Raw genomic sequence first — 14,533 nt, forward strand, 5'->3', positions numbered from 1 at the left:
AGAGGACATGAGGAAGTGGGATGGAAAACCTACCTCGACCCTAGGAGCACGGGTACGTGAGTTGCAAGGAAAAACAATCACCAAAGGGGGTTCTTCCAGGAAAATTGCTGCTCTGGTTTCCAGTGGACAGTTCTCCAGACAGAGTAAAAGGGCTGATCTTACTCCTGATTTTAATGAAGGAGCTCCTGGCTCATATGTACAAGAAATGGGCAATGAATACTATGACCAGGACTAGGGGGGCCCTGCCTCCAGCCAGGTGGAGGAAAGGGACAACAGGGGTTTACTGGACTGTGTGGATTCAATGGCCTGGCACATCAGACCCCCAGGAGTATAAGGCTCTAGTAGACACCGGTGCACAGTGTCCCCTACCAACCGAGACTCCCTGATTCCCATCCATAAACTGATTCGTCGACTGGAGAGCCAAGGAGTGATCAGTAAGACTCGTTCACCTTTTAACAGTCCTATATGGCCAGTGCAAAAGTCTAATGGAGACGAGTGGAGACTAACAGTAGACTATCGTGGCCTGAATGAAGTCACACCGCCACTGAGTGCTGCTGTGCTGGACATGCTGGATCTTCAATACGAACTGGAGTCAAAAGCAGCCAAATGGTATGCTACAAGTGATATCGCTAATGCGTTCTTCTCAATCCCTTTGGCAGCAGAGTGCAGGCCACAGTTTGCTTTCACTTGGAGGGGCGTTCAGTACACTTGGAATCGATTGCCCCAGGGGTGGAAACACAGCCCTACCATTTGCCATGGACTGATCCAGACGGCACTGGAACAGGGTGAAGCTCCAGAACATCTGCAATACATTGATGACATGATCATGTGGGGCAATGCAGCAGAAGAAGTTTTTGAGAAAGGGAAGAAAATAGTCCAAATCCTCCTGAAAGCCGGTTTTGCCATAAAACCAAGTAAGGTCAAGGGACCTGCACAGGAGATCCAGTTTTTAGGAATAAAATGGCAAGATGGACATTGTCAGATCCCAATGGACGTGATTAACAAAATAACAGCCATGTCTCCACCAACTAGCACAAAGGAAACACAAGCTTTCTTGGGTGTTGTGGGTTTTTGGAGAATGCATATTCCAAATCACAGTCTGTTCTTAAGCCCTCTCTACCAAGTGACCTGGAAGAAGAACAATTTCCAATGGGGCCCTGAGCAATGACAAGCCTTTGAACAAATTAAACAGGAGATAGTTCATGCAGTAGCCCTTGGGCCAGTCCGGGCAGGGCAAAAAAATGCAAAAAATGTAAAGAATGTGCTCTACACCACAGCCAGGGAGAATGGCCCTACCTGGAGCCTCTGGCAGAAAGCACCAGGGGAGACTCGAGGTCGACCCCTAGGGTTTTGGAGTCGGGGATACAGAGGATCTGAGGCCTGCTATACTCCAACTGAAAAAGAGATATTGGCAGCATATGAAGGGGTTTGAGCTGCTTCAGAAGTGGTTGGTACTGAAGCACAGCTCCTCCTGGCACCCCGGCTGCTGGTGCAGGGCTGGATGTTCAAAGGGAGGGTCCCCTCCACACATCATGCAACTGATGCTACGTGGAGTAAGTGGGTTGCACTGATCACACAACAGGCTCAAATAGGAAGCCCCAATCGCCCAGGGATCTTGGAAGTAATTATGGACTGGCCGGAAGGCAAAGATTTCGGAATATCGCCAGAGGAGGAGGTGACGCGTGCTGAGGAGGTCCCACTGTACAATAAACTACCAGAAAATGAGAAGCAGTATGCCCTGTTCACTGATGGGTCCTGTCGTATTGTAGGAAAGCATCGGAGATGGAAAGCTGTTGTATGGAGTCCTATATGACAACTCGCAGAAACTGCTGAAGGACAAGGGGAATCGACTCAGTTTGCAGAGGTGAAGGCCATCCAGCTGGCTTGAGACATTGCTGAACGAGAAAAGTGGCCAGTGCTCTATACTGACTCATGGATGGTGGCAAATGCCCTGTGGGGGTGGTTGCAGCAATGGAAGCAAAACAATTGGCAGCACAGATGCAAACCCATCTGGGCTGCAGCATTGTGGCTAAACATTGCTGCCTGGGTAGAGAACCTCCTTGTAAAAGTATGTCATGCAGATGCTCACATACCCAAGAGTCAGGCCACTGAGGAACATCAAAACAACCAGCAGGTGGATCAGGCTGCTAAGATGGAAGTAGCTCAGGTGGATCTGGACTGGCAACATAAGGGTGAATTCTTTATAGCTCTGTGGGCCCATGACCCCTCAGGCCATCAAGGAAGAGATGCAACACAGAGATGGGCTCGTGATCGAAGGGTGGACTTGATCATGGACACTATTGCACAGGTTACCCATGAATGTGAAACATGCGCTGCAATCAAGCAAGCCAAGCAGTTAAAGCCTCTCTGGTATGGAGGGCGATGGCTGAAATATAAATATGGGGAGGCCTGGCAGATCGATTCTATCACACTCCCACAAACCCGCCAAGGCAAGCGCTATGTGCTCACCATGGTGGAAGCAACCACCGGATGGCTGGAAACATATCCTGTGCCCCATGCCACCGCCTGGAACACTCTCCTGGGCCTTGAAAAGCAAGTCCTATGGCGACATGGAACCCCAGAAAGAATTGAGTCAGACAAGGGGACTCATTTCCGAAACAACCTCATAGACACCTGGGCCAAAGAACATGGCATTGAGTGGGTATATCACATCCCCTATCATGCACCAGCCTCCGGGAAAATTGAACGATACGATGGACTGTTAAAGACTACACTGAGAGCAATGGGTGCTGGGACATTCAAACATTGGGATACACATTTAGCAAAGGCCACCTGGTTGGTCAACACTAGGGGATCTGTCAATCGAGCTGGCCCTGCCCAATCAAAACTTTTACGCACTGTAGAAGGGGATAAGGTCCCTGCAGTGCACATAAAAAACATGCTGGGGAAGACAGTCTGGGTTACTCCTGCCTCGGGCAAAGGCAAGCCCATTCGTGGGATTGCCTTTGCTCAAGGACCCGGGTGCACTTGGTGGGTAATGCGAAAGGATGGGGAAGTCCGCTGCGTACCTCAAGGGGATTTGATTTTGGGTGAGAATAGCCAATGAACTAAATGGTATGATGTTAATTGCTATATAATACTGTATGTCATCTCTTTTATGGTTACTATACACCATATCAACAGTATTTCAATAAGAAACACCCAGATTAATGAGGAATGAACTTTGATGAAACCAAGCAAAGTGCAGCAGAGATGGAACCAGAATTGGCTTCAGCATGCAACAATCCGACACCACACACCCTCTCTCCTGCCCTGAAGGGCTGTTATGACAGATGGAGCCCAAAGTCATGGACTAAATGAACTCAATGGACATTTTAGAGGGATGGCCCATAGACCAAGGGAATGATAGCTGTGTGTATATATATCAAGAGACAGGAAAAGTGGTGGTGATTAATTGGATTGTATTAGAAAGGGTAGAACCTGGGCATGACGTAGATGGTATAGAATAAGGGGTGGATACTGTCGTGGTTTTGGCTGGGATAGAGTTAATTTTCTTCCTAGGAGCTGGTATAGTGCTGTGTTTTGGATTTCAGTATGAGAATAATATTGATAACACACTGATGTTTGGGCTGTTGCTAAGTGGTGTTTACACTGGGCAAGGACTTTTCAGCTTCCCCTGCTCTGCCAGGTGCAGAAGAAGCTGGGAGGGGGCACAGCCAGGATAGTTGATCCAAACTGGCCAAAGGGCTATTCCATACCATCTGATGTCATGCCCTGTATATAAACTGGGGGGAGTTGGCCAGGGGGTAACGATGGCTGCTCAGGGACTGGCTGGGCGTCGGTGGGTGGGTGGTGAGCGGTTGTATCATTTCCCCCCACCTCCCTTTCCCTTGGGTTTTGTTCCTCTCTCTCTCTTGTTGTTTTCCTTCTCATTACAATTCATTATTATTAGTAGTATTATTTTGTTCCTATTATTAAACTGTTCTTATCTCAACCCACAAGCTTTCTTACTTTTGCTCTTCCGATTCTCTCCCCCATCCCACCGGGGGGGAGTGAGTGAGCGGCTGCGTGGTGCTTAGCTGCCGGCTGGGCCTAAACCATAACGAAATTTAAAGCAATGACCCTCCTTTTGGGGTGATCCTTAATCAACCATTATAAAACAACTTATCTCAAAATATAAGGAAATATGGAGGTATAATCAGTGCTTGCTATGGTGAAAACTGAAACAGATCTCATGGATGTAAACACTCAGAAAGAACTAAAACATCTATTACATTTCCCACAAAATAAGATCCTGTGGAAGCAGCTTTTGCCAAGCTGGTTTATAAAGCCAGTTTAAATATAGAGATTATTCACAATCTTTCAATGATGTTGCCCAACTCCTAGGTCTGGCTTTTCAAGACTGGCATTTTATGACCAAGGAGGGTAAAGAACTAACAAAACCCAAAGTGAGTATCTTATTTAGTGCAGAGTTGTTCCTGTATACAACGATCTTCTAGAAACATTAAAATAAACCAAAATCTGTCCTTGTTGCATCCCAAACAGTGAACTGGAGAAGATCACTCAAAGGCTGAAATAGCCATTTGCACCCTATTTTTCCCTGGAGGAAGAACAAAAGCTGACAAGTTGCAGTCATGGAAGAGTTTTGTATTCCTAGTGTCCTGGGAAAAAAGACCTCATAACCAAAATCATGCAAGCAGAGCTGAAAGCATTGCTTCTGAGTTTTTCAGGATGGAGCGGTCTTCACACTGGTCATATATTTGCTGTAAATATATCTTGGCTGGTCTCCAGGTGCTGCAGTGGTTTCTCCCCTGTGTTCCCCCTCCCCAGTTACTAATTATACATTGATTTTAGTGCCATAGGGTCTAAAACCGCAGAGTTAAGTGAGCAGAGATGGAAAAATGCTACAAGTTTTTAGGAAAATTATGAACGGAGAGAAACAGGGTATCCCTGCAGCTATGCTAAAATCAGTAGCAACACCCACAGGCATGAAAAGAGCTAAAATCCCTAAAGACAAAAAAGAAATGCTGTAAATATCTTGGTTGCTCAATGTTTCCTTTTAGTCTCCCTTTCGCAGATAACTTGGCCTAGCTTGCCAGTATTGTTGGCCTTAAGTAAGGAAGCTTAGATAGTAGAATTGCTAACGAGCTTTCTTTCTTTGACCTAATCATTAGAGTAAGAATGCTTTGCCTGTGTTAAATCCTTGGTTAGCTGAGATAGTTGCAATGTAGATAGATAAAAAGGAATTCTTCAGGCCCTGTGTCCCTGGAAAGGGCTGATAAGGAGAAACTACACAAGAACCACCTGGTTTTGGATATGCAAGGAGGGTATGAGCAAGACAAAGATGGACTGAGCATGCATAAAGACAAAGTTCAGTCAGCGGTCAGTGATGAAGACTACTGACTTCCTCCAACGACCACCAGAGGATCCCTAACGACCACCTAAGGACTTAAGTACGCATGTGTCAGGGACATTTACATATATTAATGAGTTCCAAGAAATCTCATGTTTATATAAATTAATCTTATGAATATGTATTTTTGCAACATATAACCTCTGTGATCTTGCTTGTTTGTCGGAGCACTTATGGTGGAGCGATCCCCAGTGCTGCCCAGCGCTGCAATAAAGAATACCTGCTTAATAGTCATCCCGACTATTGAGTTCTGATTTCGGCTTTTCATGGCAACAGGCAACCCTCAAGTCAGAGCTCCGCAAACCTCCCCTGGCACTCACAACTGCAGAGCCAGGAGCACCCACTACACTGGGGAGCACGACCACTTGTTTAGTGAGCATAAAGCTGCCTTTCTGTGGCCTCTTCCAAGTTGAACCACAGCTGTTTCACTGCTCTAGGGCTTTCAGTGCAAGAGGACAGACAGCTGGATTTGGCCCTGCAGCTACTTTAACAAAGAAGATAATAAAAGACCTGACCCGTGGGCTGGTTTTTAATTTTCCCCTGTGGCTTAGAGATCATGTAATTTAGGAACAACTTCTTAACAGTTACTTCCACAAATGCCTTGAAGACTTCAGAGATGGGAGCCAAAGGTGGTGCTGGGTCTTCTAACAGGGCCAAACCCCCAACAGGACAACCCAAATATCCATTCACCTCTCTGTGACCCTCCCATGCTGGCAGAGGAAAGAAATGGGTTTCTGTGAAAATTTTTTTTTTTTTTTTTTTTTTTTCCTTTTTAAGGAGTTGAGCTCAGCCAGCCAGGGAGACCCCCATCACCAGTTTTTGCCTGTCCATGGAGGTCACTGGCCGGCAGAGGTTTCATGTGGGTTAGGTGCAGCAGAGCCACCTCATGTCAATGCACAGAAGCTGCCATAAATTGTCAGAGGCTCTTTGCAGGAGATGAGAGTAACTGATAGGCAGCACACTCCTCCCCAAAAACCGTGACAGGAAGTTTCGCACTGCATTCAACATCACGCTTAGCAGACTCTTTACTGAACATATTCATAACTCCTTTATTCCATATAAAAAGGCTGATGGCTATGCTGACATGAACACAAAGCTGCTTGGCACTAAAACGCAATTGATGCACGGTTAAAATTATTTGCCTTGTCGTCTTCAGGGCTTATATATAGTTTATGTTTTCTGATTTATCAGGCCCTAAAACCTCTTTTGAATTTGTATCACAATCAGCAAGAGCCACACCACCCATAATCTTTCCTTTTTAAGATGCAAGAGTTGGAAGCCTATAGCATACTTTGGATGTGTGGTGTGAAAGTCTGCAATAATAATTTACAAGCCTTATTTTCTTTCACTGCAAGTATAATCAAATTTTTCTTTTGGCTGAAATTACTATTGCAGCAGGTGTCTGAAGCCAAAAAAAGAAAAAAAAGGAAAGCAAGTAGAGTACAGTACTGTACAGTGCAAGGAGCTTTTGTGTGGGGAGCTTCAGGGCAAGCAGGAAAGAAGTCCTTCTAGGGCAACGCTTGCTTCCAGACAAGATGGGTGCAGAGAATAGAGAACCATTATTTTGCTACTTGCTGTCCACCTCTGTATGGGACCAAAGCCGGATTCCTTTACCTGCCATGCACCAGCATTTTCAGAGATTTCACCACAGCAAATTACTTCTCAGGACCAAACTGAAAGCACCAGCTGAAACGCTGGACAAAACACAACACACCCTCTGGCAAGCTCACTTTGCAGCTCATTGCCTGATAATGAATCCCTTAGATTTGAGGAACCTAGGACCTAATCGGGGTTTTGCAAAAATGAAAAAAATATCAAAAGGGGAAAAATCTATCCTGGATATAAACCAACCTAAATAAACCCTGTTTGTCCTGAAAACACTAGTGTTTTCTTCTCCCTCCCTCGCCCCAGATAACAAACTTGCCAAGTAAAGCACACCAGCAGCACAACACCACACCGAATTCCCAGCATGGTACCTGGATGGGAAGCCAGCTACACTGATGCGGATGGTCTCCAGCACTCCACAAGCTCTCAGCTGCTGCACTGCTCTCTTCGGATCAAATCTGTAATGATATTTAGGACAGAAATTAACACAGTGAGAATGAACCCACATCAACCCACCTGATAGTGACTCTTTTGGAGACAGGAATTAGCTTCCGATTTGTTGAAAAAAAAGCTCTGCTCTCATCATTAGTATAGAGGCTGAAGAAAACCATGCATCCATGGATAGCTTTTGTCCATAGACATTCCCTTGTAAATCCCAGTATAACCACAAATCCCATGCCTCGCTTTGGGACAAGCTGCACAGACATCACGCGTTTTCTCTCCATGTCACAAGACGCTGTGCTTTTCAAGTGCAACGGACCTTGTTATTGCCCTACCATCGATGCCAAGCAGTGATCCTGGGACAAGATGACGAACTGTTACAGTTAGTCTTCACAGCCATAGCCTCCCCAACTATGTAAAGCAACACAATTATGATAAAGAAGGAAACAGGCTACCCCACAGAATCACAGAATCGCATAGGTTGGAAAAGACCTTTAAGATCATCGAGGCCAACCATAAACCTAACACTACCAAGACCACCACTACACCATGTCCCTAAGCACCTCATCCAAACGTCTTTTAAATACTTCCAGGGATGGTGACTCAACCACTTCCCTGGGCAGCCTGTTCCAATGCTTGATAACCCTCTCGGTGAAGTAAAATTTCCTAATATCCAGTCTAAACCTCCCCTGGCGCAACTTGAGGCCATTTCCTCTTGTCCTATCACTTGTTACCTGGGAGAAGAGACCAACACCCACCTCTCTACAACCTCCTTTCAGGTAGTTGTAGAGAGTGATAAGGTCTCCCCTCAGCCTCCTTTTTTCCAGGCTAAACCACCCCAGTTCCCTCAGCCGCTCCTCATAAGACTTCTGCTCCAGACCCTTCACCAGCTTCTCTGCCCTTCTCTGGACACACTCCAGCACCACAATGTCTCTCTTGTAGTGAGGGGCCCAAAAGTGAACACAGTATTTGAGGTGCAGCCTCACCAGTGCCAAGTACAGGGGCACGATCACTTCCCTAGTCCTGCTGGCCACGCTATTTTTGATACAAGCCAGGATGCCATTGGCTTTCTTGGCCACCTGGGCACACTGCTGGCTCATATTCAGGCTGCTGTCAACCAACACCCCCAGGTCCTTCTCTGCCAGGCAGCTTTCCAGCCACTCTTCCCCAAGCCTGTAGCGTTGCATGGGGTTGCTGTGGCCCAAGTGCAGGACCTTGCACTTAGCCTTGTTGAACCTCATACAACTGGCCCCAGCCCATCCATCCAGCCTGTCCAGGTCCCTCTGTAGAGCCTTCCTACCCTCAAGCAGATCAACACTCCCACACAACTTGGTGTCGTCTGCAAACTTACTGAGGGTGCACTCAATCCCTTCATCCAGATCATTGATAAAGATATTAAACAGAACTGGCCCCAACACAGAGCCCTGGGGAACACCGCTTGTGACCGACCACCAACCAGAGTAAACTCCATTCACCACCACTCTTTGGGCCCGGCCATCCAGCCAGTTCTTTACCCAGCGAAGAGTACACCCGTCCAAGCCATGAGCAGCCAGTTTCTCCAGGAGAATGCTGTGGGAAACCGTGCCAAAGGCTTTACTGAAGTCTAGATAGACAACATCCACAGCCTTCCCCTCATCCACTAGGCGGGTCACCTTGTCATAGAAGGAGATCAGGTTGGTCAAGCAGGACCTGCCTTTCCTGAACCCATGCTGGCTGAGCTTGATCCCTTGGTTATCCTCTACATGCCGTGTGATGGCACTCAGGATGATCTGCTCCATCAGCTTCCCCGGTATCAAGGTCAGGCTGACAGGCCTGTAGTTCCCCGGGTCCTCCTTCCGGCCCTTCTTGAAGATGGGTGTCACATTTGCTAATCTCCAGTCAGCAGGGACCTCCCCAGTTAGCCAGGACTGCTGGTAAATGATGGAAAGGGGCTTGGTGAGCACTTCTGCCAGCTCCTTCAGTGCTCTCGGGTGGATCTCATCAGGCCCCATAGACTTGTGAGTGTCTAAGTGGTGCAGCAGGTCACTAACCATTTCCCCTTGGATTATGGGGGCTCCAGTCTGGTCCCCGTCCCTGTCTTCCAACTCCAGGGGCTGGGTACCCAGAGAACAATTGGCCCTGCTATTAAAGACTGAGGCAAAGAAGGCATTAAGGACCTCAGCCTTTTCCTCATCCTTGGTCACTGTGTTCCCTCCCCCGTCTACTAGAGGCTGGAGATTCTCCTTAGCTCTCCTTTTGCCGCTCATGTATTTGAAGAAGTGTTTTTTGTTGTCTTTTATAGCAGCAGCCAGATTGAGCTCTAGCTCAGCTTTGGCCCTTCTAGTTTTCTCCCTGCACAGCCTCGCTACACCTTTGTAGTCCTCCTGAGTTGCCTGCCCCTTTTTCCAGAGGTCATAGACTCTCCTCTTTTTCCTGAGTTCTAGCCAGAGCTCTCTATTCAGCCAGGCCGGTCTTCTTCTCCGCCGGCTCGTCTTTCGGCACCTGGGGACAGCCTGCTCTTGTGCCTTTAGGACTTCCTCCTTAAAGAATGTCCAGCCTTCCTGGACTCCTTTGCCCATTAGGGCTGCCTCCCAGGGGACTCTCTCGACCAGTCTCCTAGACAGGCCAAAGTCCGCCCTCCAAAAGTCTAAGGTGGCAGTTTTGCTGACCCCCCTCGCTGCTTCTCCACATATCAAAAACTCTATCATTTCATGATCACTCTGCCCAAGACAGCCTCCAACCATCACATGGCTCACAAGTCCTTCTCTGTTCGTGAACAAGAGGCCCAGCGGGGCACCTTCCCTCGTTGGCTCACTCACCAGCTGTGTCAGGAAGTTATCTGCCACACACTCCAGGAACCTCCTAGACTGTTTCCCCTCTGCTGTATTGTATTTCCAGCAGACATCCGGCAGGTTGAAGTCCCCCACAAGAACAAGGGCTAGTGATTGTGAGGCTTCTCCCAGCTGCTTATAGAATAGTTCATCTGTCTCCTCATCCTGGTTGGGTGGTCTGTAACAGACTCCCACCACAAGACCTGCCTTGTTGGCCTTCCCCCTGATTCTTACCCATAGACACTCCACCCTATCATCACCATCATCGAGCTCTAAACTATCCAGACACTCCCTAATGTATAGGGCTACCCCACCACCTCTCCTGCCTCGCCTGTCCCTCCTGAAGAGTTTATAGCCATCCATCACCGCACTCCAGTTGTGCGAGTCATCCCACCATGTTTCCGTGATGGCCACCATATCATAGTTTTCCTGATGTACAATGGCTTCCAGCTCCTCCTGCTTGTTGCCCATGCTGCGTGCATTGGTGTAGAGGCACTTCAGCTGGGCTGTCGTCCATGTCTCCTTCGTAGAAGAACACCCCTTGTGTGCTTTGAGGTGTTTCACTGGCGTTTCCCTCTTGGCTCCCATTCCCTCAGTATCCCCTAGCTCAACTCTGTACAACTTCAACTGTGCCCCAGTGTACCCTGCACATCTCAGAGACACAGGCTGAGTGCCCTCGCTGGCACCCGCTCCCTCTAACCGTGGCACGTCGCCCCTCAGCTTCTCACGGGCAAGCCTGATATTACTCCCCTCCCCCTTCGAGTCTAGTTTAAAGCTCTGTCGATGAGCCCTGCAAGCTCCTGAGCAAAGATTCTCTTTCCCCTTTGAGAAAGATGAATCCCATCAGACACCAGCAAGCCTGGTGCTGTGTAGGCCATCCCGTTATCAAAAAAACCAAACCATGGCGATGACACCAGCCACGGAGCCATGAGTTAATAGATTGGGTACCTCTGTTCCATCTAGTGTCACTGCCCACCACTGGAAGGAGAGAGGAGAAAATAACCTGTGCTCCGGAGTCCCTTACTAGCCATCCCAAGGCCCTGAAGTCTCTTTTGATTGCCCTAGGACTTCGTGTTGCAGCTTCATCGGCCCCACATGGAAGAGCAGTAGGGGGTAATAGTCCGAGGGCTGTACCAGGCTAGGGAGTACCCTCGTGATATCCTTCACGTGGGCCCCAGGGAGGCAGCAGACTTCCCTAAGAGGAGGGTCCGTCCGGCATATCGGACCCTCGGTTCCCCTCAGAAGGGAGTCGCCCACAACTATAACCCTTCTTCTCTTCCTTGTGGAGGTGGTGTTGGTACGAGAGGTACGTTCTTCTGACCTGGGCAACACCTCTGGTGTAGATGGACTGTCATCCCCATCCTCCATTGACTGGCCTGCCACCTCCAGGGCCTCATACCTGTTGTACAGAGGCACCTGGGAAGGCAAGGTGGGCAGGGAGGGCCTTCGCCTGCCACCACGAGCGTGGACTTGCCTCCATTCACTCTTTTCCTTTGAGCTGCTGCCTTCAGCCTGGTGTGTGTGTGGGGGGATACAGGATCCCCTTGATCGTGGGTTCTTACTGGTGGCTGCTGCTGCTCCTGTTCCTGTCTCAGGGGGGGCAGAGCATGGCACCACCAGTCCATCTCTTTCTCAGCCTCCCTGATGCTCCTTAACCTTTCTACCTCCTCCCATAGCTCTGCCACCATGCAGAGCAAATCATCCACCTGGTCACACCTCACACAGCTGTCCTCACGGCTGCCATGCGTGAACAGTGAGAGGCCCTGGCACTCCCTGCAGCCTAAGACCTGGACAGCTGCATGTTTTTGTGGTAGCTCCATCTGGGTAGCCACATCCACTCTGGCGAGCACAGAGGGCATCGCTTTCTGACGAGTGAGGACCATAGCTAAGTTTCTTCTGAAAGGATGAGGACTACCGAATGAACGCACCTCTTGAGCTAGTAGGGTGCCTTCGCCTTCCCTACACGCCCTGCCTGTGCGAACTGCCGCGCCACTCCCTTCTGACGCGCCACGCCCTGTTTGCCCGGCTTAGTTGCTCGTGCTCCCTGGGGGCTGCTCTTGTACAGGAGGGGAATTGCCACCATCACCCTTGTCCCCGCCCACGCTGAGTCAGAGCCGGGCCCTCGTCAGGAGCTCAGGCCCTCGTCAGGCCCTCCTTCCTGCTCAGGGGCTGGGGCGTGATCACAAGCGTGACCCCATCACAAGCTGCCTGATGAACCAGACAGTATTACTTTTGCAGCTATAAGGGCAACAATATATTTCCAGAAAGAAATCCAATTCAACAGCAAAATAAATCTGATATATTAAATTCCATACCAAAACTGAGTAATTAACAGGTCACACAGGTTTGCAGACTGTTACGTTTACCAGAACAGCAGTGCTCATGTTCCAGACTAAGGGCTTTGGTAGGTGTCACGTGGAAATTCAAGCTATTTCTCATCTCAGCTGTCTGCCCTCCCTCTTTCTAGCAGGCATTACCCCTTACCGCTGGCATCTCATTTCCGTCAGCAATTTGTGCTGAAAAACTTTGCACCAACTTCCAGGTGAATACTTGGGCAGTGCGCTCTCTGGCTCCTGGCATGAACCCACTTTCAGGTCAGTCTATCTTTGCACACAGCGCAGGTACCATCATCCCTCATCACTTCTCCCTCCTTCCACCCCTGACACCGAATGCACTAAGAGGTCCCAGCTCTCCAGCTTGAGACGTTGGACCCTGGAAGAGGTCGTTGGATCAAGCTTGGACTCATACAATGCAGATGTCCATAGCCACATTAGGTTTCCAGAACAAGGCTGAGGAACAAAACCTTCTCAGGTACCTGCTTGTGCCTTCCTGAAAGCCCAAAGTATTTATACCTGCAGGTCAAGAGTTCATGAATAATTCTGCTTCACCTCCGCTGGGCAAAAGCAGCATAAGAAATAGGCCCCCACTACTTTGTGCATTTTTAAATTCTCTGGACCTGTCAAGTCTACAGCAAGTTATTCACTACAACATGGCAAACACAACGCAGGGTGGAAAATCAGTCTTGGCTGTCACTCGCTTCGAGGAAGAATCCACAAGGGTACAATTTCCATAACAATAAATAATAAACAGGACTTGTAGATGGACAGGGAAGCTTCAGTCTTGGAAGATCCCAGGGCAATGTACGTTGTACACAAGGGGAACTTTCTGCAACACGGCCAAGCCCTGCTTAGTGGTGGTGAAATGCAGTAACCAGAGTGGCTGCAGTGATTTATCAGCATGGAAAGCCAAGACCCTCTCTAGCAACAACTCCAGCTACAGGCTGACACTGAAATAAAGAGCTTAAAAGTGGGACAATACACATTATTATGAACTCCTTTTCCTTGCCATGACAGGTACAAGCACCTGGCAGGTTGCTTTTGGCCTGGAAACCGAAGTAAGAAATCACAAACTCTGCCTGAAACAGAATTTGGAAGGGAAATTGTCAAAGGTACAAGCTTAAGTCAGGCATTCCCCTTGCACCTCTCTCTTTGAAGTCTTCTCCATGAGGGATCAACCTCAGACACAGCAAACATCACTGGGTGGTGCCAATGCTTCCTCCAGGCTGGAAGTCTCACACCCCTCACCTCCCTAAGAAACAAACCTTACCTTTGCACCAAGATGTAAAGTAGGATTAAGAGTAACGCAGGTTGCGAGAGACCTTAGGGGGTCTCTAGTCCAACCTCCTATGTTCAAAAGCTGGGGCAGCTAAGGGGGCAGAGCAGGTTGCCAAGCTGGAGAAACTTCCTGGTGCATACATATCCACCAGCATATCATGACTAAGGGTGAGCCTATTTACGGATGCTTCGTCCTCCTTTGCAGGATGCTGTTGGAGCCATCTCTGCACTCTGAGGTGGCTCACCAGGAGCACTCAGACTGCACTGGATCAGCTGGAGGGCAATGCCTCCCTGCTTTCTTTAATGTCACTACCTGCAGTTTATGCCAGGGCCTTTAGAAGACGTCACAACAAGATCTATTAGGTCCCTGCATGCTAATGGCCAAGCTTTTTTGGAGTTACAGGGAACAAAATTGGGCACAAATACATTATCTAAGAGGCTAACAGCTATTTGCTCACAATGTTCACAGCTTGCGATACACCTCTGAACTATAGAGGAAGATCAAGACTGGCTTTTTGCTTCAGCTGTTCACTCACCTGGAAACCTGCCTGAAGTTGATACAAGTCATATCTACTTTTTACACATTTATTTTGGAAGCACCAAGACATTTTTGTTCATTTTACAAGCCATTTTGCAAGCACACTACTTATCTCCCCTTTTTAATTTCTTTCTCTGCTACTTTTCACTGT

General features: G+C 48.4%; 2 protein-coding genes across 2 annotated transcripts in view; both read right to left on the reverse strand.

Annotated features, from left to right (window-relative positions):
• The window catches only part of CZH18orf32 (chromosome Z C18orf32 homolog), a 349,853-nt gene that overhangs the window by 234,995 nt on the left and 100,325 nt on the right, over positions 1-14,533 (reverse strand). The window lies entirely within an intron of this gene.
• The window catches only part of MYO5B (myosin VB), a 143,149-nt gene that overhangs the window by 68,782 nt on the left and 59,834 nt on the right, over positions 1-14,533 (reverse strand). Inside the window, 1 exon segment of the mRNA XM_075488783.1 lies at positions 7,351-7,437. Coding sequence (XP_075344898.1) covers positions 7,351-7,437 — 87 coding nt within the window.

This window comes from Mycteria americana, assembly GCF_035582795.1.
Source record: "Mycteria americana isolate JAX WOST 10 ecotype Jacksonville Zoo and Gardens chromosome Z unlocalized genomic scaffold, USCA_MyAme_1.0 Scaffold_18, whole genome shotgun sequence".
NCBI lineage: Eukaryota > Metazoa > Chordata > Aves > Ciconiiformes > Ciconiidae > Mycteria > Mycteria americana.